The 16,556-nt window shown below is 50.0% G+C and overlaps 1 protein-coding gene across 2 annotated transcripts in view; it reads right to left on the bottom strand.

Moving 5' to 3' along the window:
- The window catches only part of GCN1 (GCN1 activator of EIF2AK4), a 56,323-nt gene that overhangs the window by 27,342 nt on the left and 12,425 nt on the right, over positions 1–16,556 (bottom strand). Inside the window, exons 6-26 of one of the 2 annotated variants that reach the window (XM_061170392.1) lie at positions 16,304–16,402; positions 16,079–16,213; positions 15,406–15,474; positions 15,168–15,276; positions 14,495–14,569; positions 14,114–14,242; positions 13,554–13,604; positions 13,173–13,271; positions 12,778–12,951; positions 11,124–11,276; positions 9,758–9,850; positions 7,633–7,708; positions 7,322–7,481; positions 6,323–6,512; positions 6,107–6,249; positions 5,149–5,327; positions 4,443–4,536; positions 3,149–3,262; positions 2,851–3,049; positions 1,496–1,651; positions 531–712 (exon numbers count right to left, since the gene is read on the bottom strand). In XM_061170392.1, coding sequence (XP_061026375.1) covers positions 531–712; positions 1,496–1,651; positions 2,851–3,049; positions 3,149–3,262; positions 4,443–4,536; positions 5,149–5,327; positions 6,107–6,249; positions 6,323–6,512; positions 7,322–7,481; positions 7,633–7,708; positions 9,758–9,850; positions 11,124–11,276; positions 12,778–12,951; positions 13,173–13,271; positions 13,554–13,604; positions 14,114–14,242; positions 14,495–14,569; positions 15,168–15,276; positions 15,406–15,474; positions 16,079–16,213; positions 16,304–16,402 — 2,679 coding nt within the window. The remainder of the gene's footprint in view (positions 1–530; positions 713–1,495; positions 1,652–2,850; positions 3,050–3,148; positions 3,263–4,442; positions 4,537–5,148; positions 5,328–6,106; positions 6,250–6,322; positions 6,513–7,321; positions 7,482–7,632; positions 7,709–9,757; positions 9,851–11,123; positions 11,277–12,777; positions 12,952–13,172; positions 13,272–13,553; positions 13,605–14,113; positions 14,243–14,494; positions 14,570–15,167; positions 15,277–15,405; positions 15,475–16,078; positions 16,214–16,303; positions 16,403–16,556) is intronic. The other variant, XM_061170393.1, reaches the window with a different exon arrangement.

The raw sequence follows: 16,556 nt of genomic DNA, 5'->3' as shown, positions 1-16,556 counted from the left end.
TTACTGTGTTTGTGGGTATGAGTTTTGAATGTGCTTAAAAAAAAAGGTCCACAAGGGTATAGGCCAAACTGTTAGCAATAGTTACCTCTAGGGAGTGGCATTTCTCTTTTTGCTTCTGTACTGTTGGAATTTTACGCATGCATTACTTTGGCAAATTTTTAGAACATAATCTATCAAAAAGAAAACTCCTCAATGAATGAGCTCCAGTCTCACAATCATAAGCAAGTCAAAGGGAGACAGTGATCAGTACTATCTTCTGAGTTAGAAACAAAACAATAAATTAATACAAAATCCTTCAACTTCTTTGGGTCAGAAACTATCAGACACAAGAGACCCATAAGCTTCTGTGAGGTCTTGACAACCGCACTGAATAGAACATTTGGGCCCTCCTCACCAATGGCTGCTGCTATAGGTATATGTATATGCTGCATGACCTCCCCCCCAGAATTGTTCATGGGTCGGGAAGCGTTGGAAGCCCCTGCCTCCCCAACCCCCTCAAGCCGAGGGGGAGCCGAGCTCCCCGGGCCAACCTCGTCCACACGCCCTGGTGGGCTGCTGGGTGAGGCCCTCAGCTGGGCGTGGACGGTGAGGATCTGAAGAATCTGGGCCATGCGCTCCTCCTCCTCCTTGCTGTGGTGGGGCATCTCGGTCAGCACCATCTTCAGAAATGGGAAGACTAAGGAGAAGGCTGGCGCGGACAGGGGCGCGGCGTCTGTGAGAGCAAGAAGCAGATGGGTCCTGTAGGTCGGGCAGGACCCTGAGCACGGCTGCCTCAGTGTCCATCCTCAGGGCAAGTGGGTGGGGGGAAGGCTGGAGGCCCTGACACCCTGAAGTATGTGGCACGACAAGAGGGATGACAGACAGAAGCCCAGTTCTAAAGCCAATCTTGCCCCTACCCCAGACACTGCCTAGTTCCACAATGTGAGAGTTAAAACAGACAAGTGGGGGCTTCCCTGGTGGTGCAGTGGTTGAGAGTCTGCCTGCCAATGCAGGGGACACGGGTTCGAGCCCTGGTCTGGGAGGATCCCACATGCCGCGGAGCAACTAGGCCCGTGAGCCACAACTACTGAGCCTGCGCGTCTGGAGCCTGTGCTCTGCAACAAGAGAGGCCACGACAGTGAGAGGCCCGCGCACCGCGATGAAGAGTGGCCCCCACTTGCCGCAACTAGAGAAAGCCCTCGCACAGAAACAAAGACCCAACACAGCCATAAATAAATAAATAAATAAATAAAACAAAACAAAACAAAACAGACAAGTAGCTTCCAATGGCAAGAACTAAACCCTCAATGGGGGTCACAGTGACTCAGAATACCAGGGACCAGACTCAAAAATCGTCCATCCCCCCCTTTTTCAGATGAGGAAATCAAGGCCAGGGAGGGAAGAGACTCACTGGAGGCTACAGCCTCAGGAAGCCCTGGGGGACGGGACGCCATAGCTCGTGCAATCCCTGCACGGTTCATACCGCCTCGTGCCCTTTGTCTGTCCTGTCCCTTACCTGGTTCTCCCTTGCCTGCCCTGCTGGTGATGGTGTGACTGTGCAGCAGGGTCACCGCCCTCTTCACGGCCACCGACAGCTCTTCCTGGCACCATGACTTATCCAGGGCACATTCTGGCTTCAGCAGGCGCAGAGTCACGTGGCTCACCAAAGTTCCTGTGTCCAAGAGAAGGGACCCAGCAGGGGATGACCCTTGCAAAGACACAGAATCTGGCCCAGGTGCAAACCAGGGACCCAGGGCAGAGATGCCATGTCCCTCTAACTTAATAGTAATCAATTCTGCTCTGCCTAAGTATCCTCAACCTAATTTCTCATTTCATCTCCATGACAGCGCCAAAGGGTAGGCAGTCCGGCAAGGAGATACCCTTCTGACACTAAGGAATTAAAAGTGCGCTGAGAGGAGGCATGAGCCACCCAAGGGTTATTCAGTTGGGAGTTATTCAGCTCTATCCATGTGGTCCTCCCACCTTCCATGCAACAGCGCAGCCAGCCAGGTAATACTTCCGGCAGGTTCTATGTGTACCGCCTGACTCCAGCCTCACCCTAAAGGGAACATACCCCTCAGGCTCAAGGTATGTTCACCCTCAAGGTCGTTAAACAACCCATAAAGCGAGGCCTCCACAATTCCCAGCCACCCCACCTGGTCTTTGTTTCTCCACAGGCAACAGAAAGCTAAAGGCCACAGAGACCTCTGGTCATCCACACATGGCCGCTCAGGAGCTCTGGGCTACACAGACAGGCCACGTGGCACCAAACCATCCCACTGCCACTGAATTTAAAACTGCTACAGGGCTTCCCTGGTGGCGCAGCGGTTAAGAATCCTCCTGCCAATGCAGGGGACAGGGGTTCGACCCCTGGTCCAGGAAGATCCCACATGCCGCGGAGCAACTAAGCCCGTGCGCCACAACTACTGAAGCCCGCGCGTCTAGAGCCCTTGCTCTGCAACAAGAGAAGACACCGCAATGAGAAGCCCGCGCACTGAGAAGAAGAGTAGCCCCCACTCGCCACAACTAGAGAAAGCCTGCGCACAGCAACGAAGACCCAACGCAGCCAAAAATAAATAAATAAATAAGATAAATTAAAAAAAAAAAAAAAAAAACGCTACAGAAAGATCATCGACTAGCATCTAAAACTTGGCCCTCAGAATGAAGACTCAGAAGACATAAAACGGGAGAGAGGAGGCGGCACTGTGTGCTCCCAAGGATACGCAGCTTGAGATGCCCGAGGCTGCATCCATAGGAAAACAAGTCAGTAGCCTAGGTCACTGCATGCCTCCCCACGAGCACTCGGGGGCATCTCTGTCCACCCCCATCCTGCCCCAGGGTCATGCCCACAGCCAGCCAACGAGGACTAACCCAAAGCCTTGAGCCTAGGGGTCATGACACAGGCAGCCAAGGACAGGAAAGGGTTCTTGATCCTGGGAGCAGCGAGGGGAGATTTCAACAAGGGCAGGAAAGAGTCGACCAGGACAGGGATGTACTGGGTCAGGCCGGACGGGTTCTTGGCCAGGATGGTGTCCAGCAGTCCTAACGCCACCTCCAGTTCACTGTCCAGCTGTAAGCAGAGTCACCCCAGAAGGCCAGTGAGCGGGGCCCTGCCCCAGGCGGCCCAGCACTCTCGTGGCGCAGGCGTGTTGTGGCAGCACCTGCTTACCTCCTGCAGCCGCCTCCGGACCTGCGCCTCCTTGTCCAGCTGGGCCTGCAGCATCTCCTTCTGTTTGCTGGTCAGCTGCACCTCCTCTTTTATGCCTTTCTTCTTCTTTATCTCCTGAAGGGAACAAGCAAAGCAAATCCATGTCCAGGGAAGGGAACTCCCTCCCTCCCACCAAGCGGGGCACGCTCAGCTCCCCAGTCAGCACCAGGACAGCTCTACGTCTGTGACCTGGCCCCTCAACCTGCCATGTGGCCTCCCCTACCCCCACAAGTCCACAGCCACCTGGTTTCTACAGAACAGAGAGAGCAGTAGAGAGGCGATTTCTTGCTTGATTCTCTACTAACAAACACAAGAAGGGCCTTTATACATTAGAGAAATGAAAAGTCCCTCCAGGTGCTGAAAAGGGTATTCTGGTAGCCATGCAGCTTCAGCCTCCCCTCCTGCCAGCCCGCCCTACAGACACTCTCTTCCAGTATAAGCTAAAGCCTTGCAAAGACCGAGAGCACTCATTCATTTGATAAGTCTTTACTTAGCACCTACATGGTGCCAGGCACTGTTCTAGATGCTGGGGAGACCGTGAGAACAAGACCAAGTCTTTATCCTCACAGAACTGACGATCTAGTGGGTGCAGGTAGACAACGAACAGGGAAACAGATACATAAACAAGGTGACTTCAGATCATGACAAATGTTATGAAAGGAATAAATATGATGCATAGCAAATGAGAAGAGGCGCGGTGTCTACTCTGGATAGGGTGGGCAGAGGGGTCACCTCTCTGCGAAGGGGATATGTGGGCAGAGATGTGGAAGACAAGAACCCAGCCTTGTAAAGACTGAGGGAGGAAAAAAAACAAACAAAAAAAAACACAAAAAACCGAGGGAGGAGCAAACAAAGGCTCTGAGACAGGAAAGAGCCCTGTGTGCTTTGCGCCTGTCAGAACCAGTTCTGTCACTGCCGAATACAGCGATGAACCACGCCCAGCGGCTACACTGTGCCAGGCCCTGTGCCTACTATCAGGAGGACAGATAGGTCCCGGCCTTCCAGGAGCTGGGGGGACAGGCATGGAATCAAGCAACACCACTTAGCAGAGGAAATACATGAACTACTGCCAGCAGGGAGAAAAATTTGTTTTCCTTGAGTTGGGGGTAGAGAAAGCTACCCGAGAAAGGGCAGATAAAGAGTGTGGCAGGAGGACTCAGGATCAGTGGGGAGGTCGGAGGAGTGTGCCATGGGTCAGGATGACCCAAGGGACCAGCCTGAGGCCACCCCACGTGTGAGGCCTCCATGTACCCACCTCCTTCAGCTCCAGCTCGATGATCTGCTCCTTGAAGGAGTAAGCTTTGTTCTCTCGCTTCATGTTGGCCTTTTTTATGCTGTCCTGCTGGGCACTGAAACACCAGAGCAGGTGATCAGCCAGGTTCAAAACAGCCACCAGGCCCTTCAGCCTCCCACCAGCCATAAAACCCCAGCTAGCTTTTAAGTCATATGCACCAGGAAAGTGCTGGATACTCTACATGCTCTTGTATCCTGGGCCTAAGTACTGTGCCTAGAACACAGCAAGCACCCCTCCAATGAACAGATTGTTTCATTTACTCCTCACAAGACCCGACAAAGGACACATAGTCTCCATCTGACAGGCACTTCTCTGGTGGTCCAGTGGTTAAGAATCCACCTTCCAATGCAGGGGACACAAATTCAATCCCTGGTTGGGGAACTAAGATCTCACATGCCACGGGGCAACTGAGCCCACGCACCACAACTACTGAGCCCGCGCACTCTAGAGCCCATGTGCCACAACTAGAAAGAAGCCCGTGCGCGGCAACCAAGAGGCCGCGTGCCGCAGGGAAAGATCCCGCGTGCCGCCATTAAAGATCCCGCGTGCTGCAACTAAGACCCAACGCAGCCAAATAAATTAATTAATTGGGAAAAAAAAAAAAAAGGAAAGAGAAAAAAAAGAAAACTAAGGCTTGGGGCTATTGAGCCCATGAGTGGGGGCTCACCTCTGGATGATGGATTTGTCGTACAGCTCCCCGGCAGGGGTCTGCATAATAGCAAACTCCTCCCGTGTCACCTGGCACAGCGCTGGGTTCTGCACAGCAGCGGTGACGGTGCTGATGAGCTGAGGGAGGACCCGGTCTGGGGACAGGATGGAGAGGGAGCCCATGGCATTCATGGAAGACTGCCAGACAAACATAGACACGGTCAGTGTGCGCCACAGCTGGCACTGGAGAGGGGTCCTGCCAGACCTAAATGCCCCAGGCAATTGGCTCCCCTTCTTCTTGCCAGTGCCTGCTCTTTCTGAGCACTGCCTACTGGAGTGGACAACTATAGTGTGTGCCTGCCTTCTCAGCGAGCTGTACCTACCTGGTACTAGCACCTTGATTTGGGGGGCACATTCCTCTCCCAATCTCAATCTCAATCTCTGTGGTTCAGGTGGAGCTGACCCCACCCTCTCCAGAGGTGGGCATGTGACCCAGACCAGAAGGATGGGCCCCAGGATAAGCACAAGACCCAAGTCAGGTCAACCAGGGCAGTAAGACCCCATGCCAGCTGAAATGACTGGAAAACGCAAGCTTTTCCCACTGGAGCTGATTGGGGACAAGAAGTAAGCCTGGAATAGCTATCCTGCTACTAAAAAGTGGAGACTGAGAATGGAGCCCATACCGTGGAAAGCAGAAATGGTACACAGATGGATGAGACAGAGAGACGGACAGAGAGCAGGAGACACACCACCTACAAGGTCCTGAAGACACCTGAGTCCCTGTCCAGTCACATCCTGGGTCTTACCAGTTAGATGAGGGAACAAGCAAGTTCCCTCTTGTGCTCAAACTAGTTTGCATTTTCTGCCACAGGAAACCCAAGGGTTCAACCCATTTTTCATCACACCTTCCCTGTTTCTCTGAATCTTCCCTGTCTGGACTCTGACCTGAGACCAAAACCAGCTCACACGCCAATTACCTGGTTCAGGGGGCTCTGTGTGGTGATCCTGGGAATGATCTGATCCAGGTGCCTGGTAATGAAGGCTTCCGGATCGATCTTCATCCTGGCAAGAAGTGCTGGCCACAGGCCAGACTGCACAGCCACTGAAGGAAAGGGGAGCTCTTTGAGGCCTTCTGCCCGGCCTGCTCCTACAACGTAGTCCCCGCCCCTCCAATACCCGCCCCAGGCACGCACCTAAGGACGGGTGGTGGGAGATGATCAGCATCTCCTGGGCCAGCTGTTCCGTGTTGGTGACATCACCTTCCAGCCCTGGCACCCCAGAGATGATGCACAGAGCCTCCTGCAGGACCCGCGGAGGCACGTAGGCCTTGCCCGCCTCAGTCACCTCCCCAGCATCGGTCACCAGAGCCTCTAAGGGCAGCACCTGTGGGGAGACAACACATGAGCCCCACTGCTCAGAGCCCCGTGCAGGCCTGGCACACAGGAGATGAAGATGCCAGGGAGGCAGCTGCCTCTCATTCATGTTGTTCTCTGGGCTCCCTGCTGGTGTGGATACTGACACCCAGTGCCCTGCACTGGGACCCACAGGCTATGAGATGGGCCTAGAAGGAAGCACCTAAAACAGCCCACAGGGGGAAAGAAGGCAACAGACACTGGTCCAGGGGACCTACCCTGAGACTGCAAGTCTGTCACTGGCCCACATCCCTCAAGCAGGCTTAGGGAAGGAGGGAAGCAGTGAAACAGGGAACAAAGAGCACTGAAATTAGGAGCCGGGTCTTGCGGGTCAACTCCCAGTTCTGCCACCCCCTGGCTGGGGGACCCTGAGCAAGTCATTTCAGCTACCGGAACCCTGGACAACTCATATAAAATAAGCGTAGTAAGCCTGTCAGCCTTTTAAAGGCATTGTGAAAAACTGAAAGGGACAATGGGTAGAAAACACTTTAAAAATTATAAAGTGCTTTAAAAATGAAGTGTTTTTCCATTACTCAAGAATAAAAAGGTTGAGCTACATGTCATAAAACATGGGAAGAAAGAAAAGCATCTGAAAAGGAAAAGGAATTATATGAAACAAGGTGTTACCCAAACTCCAGGGCAGGGCAGAAGATTCTGGCATCACACAGAGTCTGAGTGAGTGAGAACAGCCCAGGAGCAGTCTAGTTAAAATCCCACAGCATAAGCAGGGTCAGCTAAGGGGGTCTGTGAGCCCCAGTTCTGCAGCCCAGATGCCCTGACCTTGTGAGAACTGAGGACAGTCTTCAGCTCCTCCAGGAGTCCGCAGGCCAGCTTGAAGCCCCCGAGAGCAGACAGCAGCTTCCGAACCGTCTGCTGGGCCTGCCTGCGCACGTGCCAGGTGCGGCTCAGGAGCACCGCCACCAGAGCCCGGTGGTACTGCCTGCAGCAGAGGGACAGGGCATCCTGGGGGAAGGCCAGGCATGGGGCTCTCCACAGCCAGCCTCCCACCCCTCACACACCGCCACGTCTCAGGCTCCTGTCAGGGTTTGTGTCACTTGGCCCAAGGGGAAAGGTAAACGAGCCCCACGTACTGAACTTTGTTGCCTGTGAGTCTGTGCGGATGGTCAAGGAACAGTCTCTCTGTCAGATGCAGCACGGTACAGAGGGCTGGGGGGGGACAGAAACAGCACAAGTGTTTTTAAAATAGAGAACACATCCAGAAAGAACTGGGAAGAACTGGAAAATGAACACCAAAATGTAAAGGTAAAATTACAGTTCACTAGAATTTTTTTTTTAAGTTTTTATTTTATATTGGAGTATAGCTGATTAACAATGTTGTGTTAGTTTCAGGTGTACAGCAAAGTGATTCAGTTATACATATACATGTATCTACTGAATTTTCTTTTTTGCTGACTACACATGTGTATTCTGTTTTTTTTTTTAAAAACATCTTTGAGTATAATTGCTTTACAATCGTGTGTTAGTTTCTGCTTTATAACAAAGTGAATCAGCTGTACACATACATATATCCCCGTATCTCCTCCCTCTTGCGTCTCCTCCCACCCTCCCTATCCCACCCCTCTAGGTGATCACAAAGCACCGAGATGATCTCCCTGTGCTATGCGGCTGCTTCCCACTAGCTATCTATTTTACATTTGGTAGTGTATATAAGTCCATGCCACTCTCTCACTTCGTCCCAGCTTACCCTTCCCCCTTCCCATGTCCTCAAGTCCATTCTCTACATCTGCGCCTTTATTCCTGTCCTGCCCCTAGGTTCTTCAGAACCTTTTTTTTTTTTTTTTTTTTTTTAGATTCCATGTATGTGTTAGCATACGGTATTTGTTTTTCTCTTTCTGACTTACTTCACTCTGTATGACAGACTCTAGGTCCATCTACCTCACTACAAATAACTCAATTTCGTTTCTGTTTATGGCTGAGTAACATTCCATTGTATATATGTGCCACATCTTCTTTATCCATTCATCTGTCGATGGACACTTAGGTTGCTTCCATGTCCTGGCTATTGTAAATAGAGCTGCAATGAACATTGTGATACATGACTCTTTTTGAATTATGGTTTTCTCAGGGTATATGCCCAGTAGTGGGATTGCTGGGTCATGTGGTAGTTCTATTTTTAGTTTTTTAAGGAATCTCCATACTGTTCTCCATAGGCACACGTGTATTTTGGAACAAGCAAAAATATATTCAATATCCTGTGATAAACGATAACAGAATATGAAAAAGAATGTATATATACGTATAACTGAATCACTTTGCTGTACAGTAGAAATTAACACATTGTAAGTCCAACTATACTTCAATAAAATAATTTTTTTTAAATTACTATGCAGTTCTAAAAAAAGAATGAGAGCGCTCATTATATACTGACGTGAAATGATTTCCAAATCTAGACAGCACAATGCATATAGTAGGCATATTAACACTTGTGTAAAAAAGGCAGAGAACTGATACATAAGATTATTTATTGGTATAAATATAAAATATCAAAGATACACAAGAAGCTGATAAAATTGGTTCTCCATGGCCAGGAACAATGGGTGGCTAGAGATCAAAGCAAGGGTATAACTTTCAGTGTAGACTCTCTTGGGTCTTTTTTTTTTTTGTATTATGTGAATATATCTCCTATTCAAAAATTAGCTAAACATTTTTTAAACATCAGAAGCGACTAACAGTTGTAGCTCATTAAGAGAATGTTGTGATTTGTCAGTCAAAAGGCTTTTCCAATCACCCATTAGCGGCAGATACTTCTAAAGCAACCTAGAATTTTAAACATACGTTTAAAGATCAACTGTTCCTTCTCTGCCAAGATAGAAACCAGTAGTTCTTCCATCTCCTGGTGCGGGTGGAGCCAGCCACACTTCACCAGAGCTTCTCAGCTGCCTCTCAGTACACGAAAACCTCTACGACAGCACCAATTACCCAGTCAGCTGTAATCACACCTAATATCACAGCTCCACGACTAATAGTGCTGTCTCCACAAATCTCCCACTTCCCTCCCATTTCCCTAGCCTTCCACATCCCACAGGAGTACATTCATTCCCACAAAAGCTAAGCTGTTTGCCAGATCACTCTGCTCCAGGTTTTTGCTGAGCTGTCTGGTCAAAACAACAGGCTGTCAGGGAAGGATCCTCTCTGAAGACCCACCAGAGAGACTCAGCCCCAAACTCGACTTCAACTAAGGGGGTAGTGACTCACCATCCTCTGAAGCCATGAGCAGGAATTTGTCAGAAGTGAAAACCTGCTTCTTCTCATCCAAAATCAGCTGCCAGAAATTGCTCAGTTTGGCCTCTGCAAGAAACAAAAGGTCACTCTACCACACAGCTCCCCACATGCCAGGGCTAGTCCCCGCCATGCTGAAGCTGCGGGGGCTGGCTTTGCTGACAGACTCTCCGCTGTTGCGGCAGGCAGGAGTTCTCCCTCGGCGGGGGCGGGTCACTCCCAGGCTCACTGTCCTCCAGTTCCGAGAACTAACCGGTTCTTCTGGTGGCATTGCCTATATGAAAAGCTTTGGTGGTTCTCTGCTGCCCACAGGAGCCCAGATGAGCTGCTTCCCACCTGGAATTCCCACCTGTTCCAGGTGCCAGGCTGAACTACTTGAGGTCCACATGTGGTGCTTTCCCCGCCCTTCCCTCGTTTGAACTCACACTGGGCCAGCTAGTGAAAACCCTTCTAGCCCTCAGGGCCCTAGTTCGAATGCTCCCTCCTTCATGAAGCTTTTCCTGACACCCAACCCCTCAACTAAAAGAAATCCCTCCTTCAAAACTGCTCTTATGCCACATTTTGCCTTAAACAACAGATAACTTTTGCATATCCTCTCTCCCGGTAGAGTAAAGCAACTTAAAATTTGCTGAAACAGGGTCATGTTCTGCCTCCCCACCACAGAAGTAGCCCAGTGCCTTGGCATATAGTCAGATGGCACACAATAATATATATGAAAAGAGCTGAACTCCATTTCTAACCACAGGAATAAGTTCAGCTATGTCCCCATGCAGAGTAGGATGTAGACTAAACAAGCACAGAATACCATGTAGCCACAAAAAAAGGAAAGCTCTTTTTGTTGTATTGATTTTGGAATCTTTTCCAAGATGTGTTCAGTACACAATATGGCATGTATAGTATGTTACCCAGCATGTTTCGGCAATTACACATTGACCATCTCTAGACACGAAACTGGTTAATACTATCCAAGGAGGGAAACTTAGTGGCTGGAAGACAGGATGGCTAAGGGGAAGCTTTTAATGTTATACCCTATAAATGTATAACCAATTAAAAACAAAGTCCCACTTATCATCTGCAGGGATGAGCCTCAGCGTTGCACTGTGCAGTGGGGGTGCAGCCAGGGGACTCTGTCACTGTCCTCCTTTGCCCTGTTGCTCCAATGCTCCGGGACAGGGGCTTGTAGATAAAATCCATCCCTGCAGTTGACAAGTGGCCCTACAGCTGCCCAGTGTGGTAAGCGGCCAAGCTAATCCTGTAAAATCCTAAATATCAAGGCACTCCTCCCAAGGACTCTGAAAGAGGCCCTTGTCTGCTAGCATCCTGGACATCTCTGGACTCTTACCAGCCTGTGAGTCAGCCATCGAAAGCTTTGAGAGCAGCAAGGCAGCAGCGACCCCTTCGGTGACTACGGGAACCTGAGTGCTTTGGGAGGCTGCCTTCTCCACTGTCTGGATGAGCAAGGGCAACAAGTCCAGGGCCTGCAACAGTGTGTCACCTGTGGAGATAGGACCAGCATCTTACAGAACACCCCAATCGCAAGGATGGCAAGACTACTTGAGAAAGGAGTTATTCACCCATGTCTGAACTGGCTAACACCCTTCAGTTACCTTTCAAATATCTCAAATAAGTGGAATTAGAATCTAGGGCTTAAATCAAACTCTACAACCATAAAGCTAGAGCTAGAAGGGGTCTTACTAATCCAATAGTCCAGGTATTCACTTGATGGATAAGGAAACAGACCAAGAGAGGTGAAGTGAGTTGCCCAAGGCCACACAGCTGGTTGAGGGAGAGCCAGGGCAAACCTCAAGTTGACTAATTTCTCTCTGGGGCTCTTCTCCCACACCAGACAACCTCCAGACCCAAATCCCAAAACCAGAACCAATCTGCTGACCTATGAACTAAACTCTGTTCAAAAAAAAAAAAAAAAAAAAGTAGAAACCTACTAAAACTATAGCTAAACCCATGTATGTATGTGTGTATGTGTGTATGTGTGTATGTATGTATGTATTTAGGCTGCACTGGGTCTTCGTTGCGGTGCACGGGCTTAGTTGCAGCATGTGGGATCTTAGTTCCCCGACCAGGGATCGAATCCGGGCCCCCTGCATTGGGAGCATGGCATCTTAACCACTGAACCACCAGGGAAGTCCCAACCCATGTTTTCTTAATTACTAAATTGGTATGTAGAGTATTTCACAGTGAAACAAGTATTTCATTTGGATGATGCCATGGATTTGAATCCAAGAAATCTGTATTTTAAAGGTTTATGTTTGTTTTTGAAGTATCAAGCAGAACTAGCTCAAGCTAAAGAGCCTAGGTTAAACCAAGACTTGGCTATTTAGAACTCAATCTAAAATCAAGTTCGATCAGTGCAGCAAAACTGCAAACTGATACACAAGTACAGACACTGTACAGAGGGGGGTCACCTCTCTAGGGGCAGCTCTGGAGTCTCCTAAACATTTTTTTAAACCCAGTCATCATAAGTTTAAACTTTAAGTGAAATACGAGCCCATCTCAGAGGTGGACATCAATATTAGAGATTTTTACCTTGGGGATCAAGCTCTTACAGATTTGAAGTTTCCCCTCACTGTGCTTGGGAAGGAGGTAGATGCTCACACCCAAATGACAGGTTTGTTAGCACTGAAGCGAGGGCAGTGGTTGTTTCTAATAGGTCCAGTGTAAAGATTATATAATTTACACCTTATAAATCAGTCTTATCAGAATCATTTCTCCATGATTTCAGAAAACGGAGTGACAGGTTCTGGTTGTGGGTCCTCTCTGAATAAAGCTTTGTATTCTGAAGGTCTGATAAGGAGGAGAAGCCAGAATCTGTTGTGAAGACTGGGCTCTGATTCTAGGCTTTATGGATGACTAAGCTAGATGCTCCCAGTGGCTCAGGAGGAAATGATGCAAAAAAAGCTGGACAGAAAGGGAAAGCCTGGAATGGTGATGACACCCTGAAGATCACCTTGATCACCTCTGTGAGGGAAGCATCTCACCTCGGAAGCAGACCAACATGCACTGCAGATAGGCGTGCCTCACTGCAGAGGTGGAGGTTTTAAGGCTGAAGGCTTTCTTGAACCATTCAGTGAGCTTCTTGGGCACTTCTGTGGTGAACCGGTTACACCAGAGAGCCAGGACAGAGGTGGCGTGCACCAAGGTGCCTTCGTGAACTAGGGCAAGAAGCAGAAGTCCAGTCAGCCCTATGTCTTAGACCCACGTCACGTCACTGCCAGTTGCATGCGAAAGCAAGTAGGAGTAAAAGGAGAGGAAGCAGTGATGCTTCAGGGATAGGAAGCAGGGCCTTCAGAAGGGGTTCATGGCAGGCTCCAACTGTGAAAACCGGGGGTCAAGGATGGGTCCAGGCTGCACCCTCACCATGGTGCACAATTACCTTCTTGCTGGAGGAAGGGGATGAACAGCTCAGCCACGGTCCCACTCAGGACTTGACTGGAAGGCCCGGCCACCACGTGATGACTGACACTCCCGATCCCTGGAAGGCAGGGGATTCCCTGCTCAACCCCTCGTCAGCACAAAGCTGCCGACACACCAGTCTTCCTGTCGCTGCCCACCTCCACAGCAGCCATGCCTCTCCTCTGGCCATGACTGACCCCCCACTCAATCCCCCGTCAGACGTCCTGCCTTTCACGGAAGCCAGACTGGGATGTCCAGAACTGTCAGAGGTGTCAAGATCCAACGGACTCACCTTACCTAACAGTTATGTTACACCTCATCTACAACTACACTTCCTACTACCCGTGGAGAAATTCTGTACCTGAGAGGACGCTCATCTTCTGGGCTACAATAGTTAGTTTTCCTTCCGAGCCTGAGAGGAGAGATAGCAAAGATTCAAAATTCACATCTGCCACATTTCCCGAGGGGGTGAATAAGGTAGTCATGTGTATGACATCAAGATACAGTTTCTGATTCCAGAAGCAGCCTTTCTATCGTGTAGCTGGGCTTAACATGCTACATGTACATCACATGTACTGGTTTTTTTTTTTTTTTTTCTAACTAAAGAAATAATATGTTCTTGCAGAAAATGTGACAAACAGAAAAAAATATAAAAGCAACATCTAAAAATCACCCATGTTCCCACTACCTAAAATATTATTAACATTTTGGTGTATTTCCCTCTATTTTTTCCCCCTATGCACACGATAATGCCTATGCTTAAAAACTGAGATCACCCCCATCCACACTGATCTGCACATGCTTCTGTTCATTCTTGACACGAGCAAACTCAGAGCACCAAGCCCCCATCAGGTCCCGGTGCCCAAGGAATGCCAGAGGCCACACCTTGGCCATCGGCATGCCCGGGAAGGACTTGCCCACCTCCGAGGATAGCAAACAGGTGCCTGGCCAGGGCTTCCATCGCCGAGGAGTCACTGCACTGGCGGACCAGGTTCTGCAGCGCCAGCACGGCTTCATCCATCAGGCGGGGGCTGTTGGACTTCAGCTGACCTGGACACGGAGAGCCGCAGCTCAGAAGCTGCCGAGAGCTGGGTAGCCAGGCTCTCATCTTTGTCTTCCCTGCTCCCAACTCTTCAATCCTGGCTCTGTGTTCTCATTATAAAGGATCTCAGGAAAGAAACTATGCAACTGTAGTTTATTTCTAAACTGAGCTGTCTCCTACCCCTTTTTGTACAATAGGGACAAGTACAACCAAAACCCAAGGTGCCGTTCCAGGGGCTGGAGAGGGGTTGGGACACTCACCAGCCAGTCCTTTCACGATGTCCAGGGCATAATGGCTGAGATCGAGAGTCACTGATGCCAACAGACTGGAGATAGCTGAGGGGGACAGAAAGCACGCACCATGTTGGCCTCCAGGGGAAATGCCCGTTTCTGCCTGACTCCCCAGCCAATGCTCAGGCCTGCTGTGTAGACACATAGGACATGACCACTCTTCATCTCTGTATGGTCACATGGTGGTCACACCTTTGTCCCACAGCTCTGCTGTAAAGCTGTATACTGCCCCATCCCAATCAGCAAAAAACTGCCCCTCTGACATTCCACCCACACCTCTTTCCAAGATAAAAAGAGACAGAGACTCAACTCTCATATCCTATGGTTTCAAGTGCCACCTCCACACCAAGGTCAAACTGTCTAGAGCAGAGGTTCTTAACCTGGTTTCCGGAAGGTTCTTAGACCTCCAAAAATGTATGCAGTATTTTAAGTGCATATACTTTTGTGCATTCTTCCAGCAAGAGGGCCCATTACTTTCAACATACTCTCAAAAGGGTCCCTGATCTCTCTCCCAAGGGCCCAATGAGGTAAACAGTGAATACATCTCCCCCCGCCCCGAGCACTTCCTGCTGCCAAGTAGTGGGGACCCGGCTTATCAGGCAACTTCACCTCCCTCCCACCATCCTGTTTGGCAGGAACCTACTTTCAAGAACATTCTCTGGACTCCTCAGTAAGGACTTCTGTATGGTGGGCAATATCAGATCCTTAAACTCCGAGTGGGACATGTATCGGAGCAGAGGGGCACAGTTATCCTACAAAGAGAAAGGAGTCAGGCACCCAGCCTTCGTGGGAACAGACCAAGAATAAAGGATGGTTCTGAATCACAGAATTTAAAATGGGATTTAGCTTGCCCAGGTGAGTAAGGGCCACCTCACACTCACCAACAGATACTTCTGAGGCTTTACTTTGCTCATCAAGATGTTCTTCATATAAAAATCCAGCAGGGCACTCTAGGGAATACAGAGACTTGGTTAGACCCTGACGTTCTGAGATCCCTCTTGTGGGAGTGCTTCTAAAAAATACCAATCGGTGCCCCAAATGTCACGGTGTCAAGCATGAAGATCCCAGTGATCATGTCATTCCCCATCTAAAAGCCTTCCACAGCTTTCCATGGCTCCTGGGAGCAAGTCCCAACCACAGAGTATCACAGCCTCTTGCGCTTTTCCTTTGCAGCGTGTCTCACACAGATAGTGAGATGATGATCTGTCTAAAGGCAGCCGCCTCAGATTCAGTCCCGCCCAGGGAAGGGATCACAGCTCCCTCACGCACTGCTGCATCCCCAACACCTGGCACAGAGCTTGGCACAAGGCAGATGCTCAGTGGTGGGTGAATAAATGACTGCATGAACAGGTAAATCATCATCCCGTTAACTATGGCAGGATCCATCCCAAGCCACAACTGGAGGGGAAACTTTCCAACTCCTCAAAGTTCATATATCACCATGAAAGGCTGGGGTCTCAGGTGAGAAAACCAACAAACTTCAGATAAGGCCAGCAGCTGGGGCCACCAGGGCAAAACAAGCTCCCCCTCCTTTCCTCCAGAGAGTCCACTTGCCTTGTGCCGATTGACCACGTCCATCTCCTTGTGGCTCGTGCAGAACTGCACCAGCAGCCCCAGCATGGCTGCATAGTTCTGGTTGGGTTCTAGGCTGAGAATGGCTGACAAGTACTGTTCCACCAGCCCCGGGTTCTGAAGAGGAACGGGTAAAGCAGGTGTATCAGACGGCAGTGGAGGTGGTGCGGAAGAAGAAATGCCCGCCACCCTGCTGCCTCCTGTCACCTCTTTCCACAGCTTGGTGAGCTTCTTCACAGCACCATCCACGGCGTGCTTGTGGGAGCCGCCCAGCACCTCCAGCAGGAGCAGACACTGCACCTCTACCTGCAGGGACAGGGAGGCTCAGGTCCGGACGTGAAATGGGAGCGGAGGTCCCATGGCCCTCACAGCCTGCCCAAGACCTTCGTCAGGCCCGCCAGAACCTGAGGTCATCTCCGCCAGGCCTCTCCCACTCAATTCCAGCCAGATCCTCTTCCCT

Source organism: Eubalaena glacialis, chromosome 15 (assembly GCF_028564815.1).
Source record: "Eubalaena glacialis isolate mEubGla1 chromosome 15, mEubGla1.1.hap2.+ XY, whole genome shotgun sequence".
In the NCBI taxonomy this organism is placed as follows: domain Eukaryota; kingdom Metazoa; phylum Chordata; class Mammalia; order Artiodactyla; family Balaenidae; genus Eubalaena; species Eubalaena glacialis.
The sequence above is the reverse complement of the archived record's forward strand: the minus strand, read 5'-3'. Positions and strand labels throughout refer to the sequence as shown.